General features: G+C 50.9%; 1 protein-coding gene across 2 annotated transcripts in view; it reads right to left on the bottom strand.

The window, feature by feature from the left end:
* Positions 1-7,745: 7,745 nt before the first annotated feature.
* Positions 7,746-8,506, bottom strand: part of LOC309817737 (protein Shroom2-like) — a gene marked incomplete at its 5' end in the record, with an annotated part of 133,082 nt that continues 132,321 nt past the window's right edge. For both annotated transcript variants that reach the window (XM_082647011.1, XM_082647012.1), the window contains one exon: positions 7,746-8,141. In XM_082647011.1, the coding sequence (XP_082503137.1) occupies positions 7,875-8,141 (267 nt within the window). In that variant the 3' untranslated portion in view covers positions 7,746-7,874. The remainder of the gene's footprint in view (positions 8,142-8,506) is intronic.

The following is an 8,506-nucleotide window of genomic DNA, read 5'->3' as shown; positions in this document are numbered from 1 at the left end:
GCCTATTGCAGCAAACACACACACACACACACACACACACACTGTTCACTGTGACTCAATGCACCGCGTATACCAGCATACACACACGGCTCACTGTGACTCAATGCAGAGCCTATACAAGAACACACAGACACACAAACATGCACACACACGTGCCTCACTGTGACTCAATGAACCTCCTATAGCAGCACACACACTGCTCACTGGGACTCAATGCACAGCATTTACCAGCGTACACACTCACACACACACATACACACACATGGCTCACTGTGGCTCTATGTACAGCCTATACCAGTGCACAAACACACACACACACCTCATTGTGACTCAATGCACAGCTTATAGAAGCACACACACACACGCATTTTAATTCAATGCACATTCTGTAGAACCACACACACACACCCACCTCAGTGATTCAATACAAAGCCCATAGCAGCACACAAACACACCCGTGATTCAATGCTCAGCCTCTACCAGCACACACACACACACAGCTCATTATGAGTTAATGTACAGTTCATACCAGCACACACACGTCTCACTGTAACTCAATGCTCAGACTACACACACACACACACACACACACCTCAGTGTGACTCAATGCTCAGCCTATACAAGAACACAGACACACACACCCCTTACTGTGACTCAATGCAGAGCCTATACCAGTGTGCACACACACAGCACTGTGACTCAATGAACGATCTATACCAGCACACACACACACCTCAGTGTGACTCAATGCACAACCTAAACCAGCACACATGCACAGATACAGGGCTCACTGTGACTCAATGCACCGCTTATACCAGAACACACACACACGAACATGCACTCACACATGGCTGTGACTCAATGTATCGCCTGTATCAGCACACACACACACGGCTCACTGTGACTCAATGCAGTCTGTAGCACCGCACACACACACACACACACACACACATACACACAGATACATATACGTCAGCGACTCAATGCAAGCCCTTGCCAGCACACCAGCATATACACACACCTACTGTGATTCAATGCTCAGCGTATACCAGCACAGAGACACACACACACACACAACCTTAATGTGACTCAATGCGCACCCTATACCACTACATCCACATACACACACACGCACACACGGCTGACTGTGACTCAGTGCACAGTGTATACCTGCCCTCTGCACACACACACACACAGCTCACTGTGGTCAATGCACAGCCTATATCAGCAGACACATACACAAGGCTCACTGTGACTCAATGCAGTCTGTAGCACTGCACACACACACACAGATACATATATCTCAGTGACTCAATGCAAAGTCTATGCCAGCACACACACACACACACACCTGTGATTCAATGCTCAGCGTATACCAGCACACACACACGCACAGCTCATTGTGACTCAATATACAGTCCATACCAGCATACACACACACACACAACACACCTCACTGTGACTCAATGCTCAGACTATACTAGCTCACACACACACACACACGCATGGCTCATTGTGACTCTGAACAGCCCATACCAGCACATACACAGACACATAACACACTTCACTGTAAATCAATGCTCTGAATATACCAGCCCTACCCACACACACATAGGCACAGCACAGTCTAACTCAATGCTCAGCCTATACTAGGACACACACAAGTGCACACACACACACCAGTGACTCAATGCATAGCCCATACCAGCACACACACACACACACACACACACAAATGGCTCACTGTGACTCAATGCTCAGCTTATGCCAGCACACACACACTGCTCACTGTGACTCAATGCAGGGTCTATAGCAGCACACACACAGACACACACACGCACGGCTGTGACTCAATGCACAGCCTACAGCAGCACACACGCATGCATACACACACAAATCACTGTGACTCAATGCAGTCTCTAACAGTACACACACACACACACACACACACACACCCCTCACGGTAGCTCAATGCTCAGCCTATACCTACACGCACAGACACACCCACCCCTGTGACTGAATGCATAGCCTATACCAGCGTGCATGCACACACACACATGCACGGTTGAGTGTGACTCAAGGCACTGTCCATAACTGCACACACACACACACACACGGCTCAATGTGACTCAGTGCACAGCCTATACCAGCAGACAGACACCCACACACAAGGCTCACTGTGACTCAATGCAGTCTGTAGCATCACAGACACAACAGTGACTCAATGCAAAGCCCATACCAGCACACACACATAAATACACACACCTGTGATTCAATGCTCAGCCTAAACCAGCAGACACACACACACACACACACACACACACACCTTTCTGTGACTCAATGCACACCCTAGACTACGTACACACACACACACACACACGGCTTATTGTGACTCAATGGAGAGTCCATACCAGCACATACACACAACACACCTCACTGTGACTCAATGCTCAGACTATATTAGCCCCCCCCACACACACACCTCAGTGACTCAATTGAAAGCCTATTCCAGCACACACACACACACACACACACACACAGCTCATTTTGCCTCAATGCGCTTTCCATACCAGCACATACACACACACACACAATACACCTCATTGTGGCTCAATGCTCAGTGTACACCTGTACACACACACACACACACACACACGCAATGCACTGTGACTCAATGCTCAGCCTATACTTGCACATACACACACACACACAGACTCAAAGCCGATTCCAACCCATACACACACATCTAAGTGTGACTTAATGCTCAGCCTATACCAACACACACACACACAGCTCTCTGTGACTCACTGCACAGCCTGTACTAGCACACACACACACACACAAACACGCACTCACACATCTCCCTGTGAATCAGTGAACCGCCCATACCATCACACACACATACACGTCTCACTGTGACTCAGTGCACTGCCTATACCAGCACACAAACACACCCACATACTTGGCTCGCTGTTACTCAATGCACAGCCTATACCAGCAGACACACAAGGCTGTGACTAAATGCACAGCCTATACCAGCTCACACACCCACACACACACAGGCAAACGGCTCACTGTGAATCAATGCTCAGCCTATACTAGCAGACACACACACACACCTGACTGTGACTCAGTGCTCAGCCTATGCCAGCACACACACAGCTCACTGTGACTCAATCCACAGCCTATACCAGCAGACACACACACACCTGTGACTCAGTGCTCACCCTACGCCAGCAAACACACAGCTCACTGTGACTCAATGCTCAGCCTATACCAGCACACACACACACACACACACACCCCTCCGGGATTCTCTTCTTTTAATGGGAAATGCAAAAAACACACACTCAGGATGTCTGGGCTTTCAGGGTACAGCCACAGGGAAGTACAGCTGACAGGTTAACGATGGAGTCAACATCTCCTGCGTCCCCGTGCCTGAGACTGGCTCAGTGTGTGCAGTGCAGCTGGACCTGAAGAAGCAAAACGTTGAGCATCTCCTTCCATGGGTCGTGGAGTGCGGCACAAGGGTCACTGGCTCCCAGAAGCACCATCCCAGCAGCAGCCTAAGGTGCGTTTCCATTGCCCCCTGTGTGATGAATTCCTCGACCATATCAGAACTCACATAAGACCAGCAGAGTATCTTGGTAGAAGGCAAGCATAAAATGTAGGAGGCATTTGTGCACTTTTTAAAAATCTGTGATTTGGGTCAATTTTTTTCTTGTTCTAAACACAAATTCACTCTCCTAATTTTGAGTAATCCTTGTTAAGAAAAATCCCTCGCTCTTGGGGCTTCCCTGGTGGTGCAGTGGTTAAGGATCCGCCTGCCGATGTAGGGCTCACGGGTTGATCCCTGGTCCGGGAAGATCCCACATGCCGCGGAGCAACTAAGCCCGTGAGCCACAATACTGAGCCTGCGCTCTAGAGTCTGCAAGCCACGACTACTGAAGCCTGTGCACCTAGAGCCCGTGCTCCACAATAAGAGAAGCCACTGCAATGAGAAGCCCGCGCACTGCAACGAAGAGTAGCCCCCCTCGCCAGAAATAGAGAAAGCCCGTGCACAGCAACGAAGATCCAACACAGCCCAAAATGAATGAATTAATTAAAAAAAAAAGAAAGAATCCACCTGCCAAAGCAGGGGACACGCGTTCAAGCCGTGGTCTGGGAAGATCCCACATGCCGCGGAGCAACTAAGCCCATGTGCCACAACTACTGAGCCTGCACTGTAGAGCCCGCGAGCCACACCTACTGAGCCCGCATGCTGCAAGTACTGAAATCCACGCACCTAGAGCCCGCAACAAAAGTAGCCAGTGCAATGAGAAGCCCGCGCACCACAACGAAGAGTAGCCCCTGCTCGCCACAACTAGAGAAAGCCCAATGCAGCCAAAAATAAATAAATTTGTTAAAAACAAAAGAATCCCTCCCTCTCAATTGGCTAACCTTCGGGTCCCACCAACCTGCTGCACAGCAGAAGCGTTTCTAACCAGCCAACCAGGAGCAACTGCCGTGTGCTGGGTGGTTCCGACAGATGCGTTTGGATGCAGGGAAGGCACTTCCTCCAGGTCCAGAATACAGTGATGGCAGCAGAAGTGTGGGCGCTTCCACTGGCACCCCTCTGATCCAGGCACTGGTCCTGAGCACATTAACACATCAGCTCAGTTGCTCTCACAACAGCTCTCCTCCAACTACAGAGGAGGAAGCTGAGGTTGGAGAGGCTGGCGCTTGCTCACAGCCATCCGCCCGAAGTGACAGAGCTGGCTTTGCTCCAGGAACTTGGCTTCGGGTCCTGGACGATTTCGTGCTCTTCGGTATCGGGCCCTGGTGTGGGAGGTGTGGTCCATCAACGGCCCCAACTCCTCACAGCTCCCTGTAGCCACACTCTGCCACGGGACTTACGGTTCCTTCCACTAAAGGGGTAGAGCACATGCCGCACCCTCTGACTTTGGGTTTGGCTGCAGCCCTTGCTTTGGCAATGGAAGGTTAGCAGGTGCACTCTATCCAGAGACAGGAGAAGCACCGCTGGGACTGGGCTTGTTCTCTTATGCATCTGCCACTGACCTGCCCAGGCCAAACTCCTGGTGCCAGGAGGAACATGACAGGCACGTGGAGCAGAGCCTGATCTCCAATTTCATGAGCTAACGGAATACGTCTCACTGGACCCTGCTGCGATTTTACAGTGCTTGTTACACAGCACTGCTGTGGCAGGCACTGACTTATACAACCTGTGTCTGTGACATTTTCCTGACTGCAAATTGACTGCCCTTTACTAGACTGGCAGAAATAGTCACATACATACATACACAGAATCAATGCCACCATTTATCAATGATTGAAGAATCTAATATACGGTAAGGATATTGCAATTCTTAAAAGAAAGGTGTAAATCAAAGACATGCTCGGTTCACGGAAGGACACCATTTATTTTGTGAACGTCAAGCAGAGTGATCTGTTGAGACGTAAGTGAAAGTGTTGAGCGTGAAATCTGTACGCATCTTCCAAAGGCGCAACGCCCCTGACTGGAATCTCACTCTACAGAGCATTCCACAGCTGAGCTATGACCAAGGGTGAGCTATGAGCCACACCGAAGAATGCCAAGGGCAAAGCATTAGCACCAGATTGTCTTCATATGCAATAACATAACTATATACAAAGTTATGTACACTGACTCACTGCAATCTGTGGGTCCCCACTAACCAGACATTGAAGAGGCAAACGGGAACGTTGTGATTCTATGTGCTTCGTTAAAAGGACAGTAGAGCACTGTATATTGCTATGTCGAAGAGAAAGGGCTCAAAAGACACCAAAAAGCTGGATACAGACACAAATTCTATTCTCACATTTTACAGACATATCATCAAAATGATCACAATACTGTATTTGAAGGGAAAGAATCACAGGTAAAAGCTTTGTGACAATTAAAAACACGGAAATCACCGTGGTTGTCTCCCCGAAGGAGGAAGCAGGGGCAGTGTGCGGGGGGGGGGGGGGGGGGGTGTCCATGGACAGCCAGCTTTACCTTTCCTGACGTGATCAGTTTTCACAGCAAGTGACCCACACCACGTGGCAAGGACACTTCGTTGGCAGAAGAGGGATTTTTCAAGTCAGGAATAGCTTAATTGAATAGGAGTAAAAACTTGAAAAGGCATTTCTCTTTGGCGTCGGTGGGCTGCCAAAGGAGTGTTTATTTTGCCAGCATCACGGACGCCTGCCAGGTCGGCCCCCTCTACGGGTGCACGGAGATCACTGCGGCAGCCCGGGAGTCCAGTCTCCCCTCTGGCTGGCGAAGTATGGCCTAGTTAGTGTCCTCTAAGACATTTGCGTGCGTCTCTGTTTGGTAAGGCAGCAGCCACTGCTGACAGAGGGACATCTCCCCCCGCCGCTGGAAAACTTCTTTTATAGGAGTAAGAGGAATAAGGAGTAAAACGATCTCACAGGTCAAACCAAAGTCTGCACATGACCTCGACGTGAAGTTATCCTAGGGCTTCTCCCGCCATTAACCACACATTTCAACAGATGAGCACTGTGACGAAACTCACCACTCCACGGTGACCAGATTAAAAAGAAGTACGTGAGAACCACGCCACTGGTGGCTAAAACAGCGATTCACGTGCTTACTCGCCATGCATATATCCTCTTTGGTGAAGTGTCTATTTCAGTCTTTTGCCCACCTTTTAATCGGGCTGTTTGTTTTCTTACTGTTAAGTTTGAGCGTTCTTATACATTCTGGATACAAACGGTTTGTCACATACATGATTTGCAAGTTATTTTCTCCTAGCCTGTGATCTGTCCAGTGGAAAATGACAGCTTGACAGTTTTCTTTAGTGAATAGACTCTTTACCATCTCACAATTTCAACCACTAAAAAAGGGTACTAGGAGCTGTACACTGTATGGCAGAAAAAGATTGGGTCTAGGAGTTCTGTGGTCCACCGGGACCTCTGAGAAACCAGAGCAACGGTTCTCAAACGGTATGTGGCCCTTACGGCACGGTAACAAATAGAGGCAAAAAGAGAGAAATTGCCAATTGTAATTAAGGATCATACACACGCAAAATAAATGTTCTGGGGAAAGAGTAAGTTAAGAAATATCTCGTCGGCCTTAAGCAAAAAAACACCTAGCAAGCACATTTACCAGACACGCTTTTAGCCAAGTAATTTCTCTTCGCAGGAAAATACCATTTGAACCGTGACATCAGCCGAGAAGTCCTAAAACCGTGTGTCTGCTTTGCGTGTGTTTTAAAGCGCGAACGCTATTTAAGTGGCAATTTTAGAGTGAGTGAACCCAACATGTACGCTCTTCTTTTCACAGCTGGTTTTTAACCACATGGAAAACCATTCACCTTTGCAGAGTGTTACTAAAGTATCATCCTGATTTTTGCTGGGTCGCAGATCATCCTTACGGGACAGACAACGACCGCTCGACACTTCTGGGCCAACAGGAGAAGCCGGCAGCCGCCACCTCCCGTGACCCACCGGAGAGGTCGTGCGCCAGGCTTTGCCCGACACGCACTCATTGCCTCGTGAGAGGAGGAAGGGGTGCAGCGTGGGAAGACGGAAGGGCAGACCCGAGCCGGCAAGGACCACGTGCGTGCACCTCGGGACCAGAGCTCAGTCCGTACTCGGGAACTCACCGTTCACCGGGCGCCACATGGGGTTGCTTCCAGGCCAAGGGTGACGGGGAGCCACTCTGCTCAGCATTCAGGAGGGGAACTAAGACATTCAATCAATCACCCCAAACGCGCCCACGGAAATTATTGCTTTTCTAACGGCCATTTGGTTCTGGGAGGGATTCCCTCTCCAGGACCTAAGTCCAGGCTGGGGTTTTCATCTGCCTCCTGTTGCGTGCCCCGCTGGGGAGGCGTCGGGCCGCAGGCCCCTCATTTGCCTCTGTCGGGCGGAAGGCTGTCCAGCAGGCACTTGAGCTGCTCTTCGCCCAGGTGGATCTTGTCCTCCAGCTCGCGCTGCTCGATGAGGAGGGCCGACTTCATCCTCACGAAGTGCGCGTAGTCGGCCAGGCTGTCCTGGCTGAGGTAGCTGGCCAGGATGTCGGACACGATGCCCTCCCGGCGGTCCAGGTTCTCCTTCAACTCCTTGGCGTCCTCGTGCTGCTGGATCAGGACCCGCTGCTTCTCGAGCAGGGATTGCTGGAGAGACAGAGAGAGACGAGCCTGCTGGGGACCAGGCAGTGGCGGTGGGGGGGGGGGGGCCGGGGGGGGGGGAACGGTGTCCGGCAGCTCTTTTGGGGGCTGGTCCAGTGGAGACCCTGATGCCACCCGAGTTAGGGACCCGCGCAGAAGCACCTGGGGCGTGGGCAGGAGGCACCTCGCGGAGCAGAGGCCCCAGCGCCAGCTCCCCCGTTGGCGCTCTTGGGCCGCTGCCACCTCCACTTGCTCCTGTCTCCGTGAAAGGCCGTGAGGAACACGGGAGCCATCCAGGCACGAAATGCTCCAGGACCGGGAGATGCTCAGAAAGCAAAGGGCTGAGGCAGCTGGTGTGCGTCCAAGGCCTT

This window comes from Grampus griseus, assembly GCF_964374135.1.
Source record: "Grampus griseus genome assembly, chromosome: Y".
NCBI lineage: Eukaryota > Metazoa > Chordata > Mammalia > Artiodactyla > Delphinidae > Grampus > Grampus griseus.
This window is presented reverse-complemented; position numbering and strand designations above follow the sequence as displayed.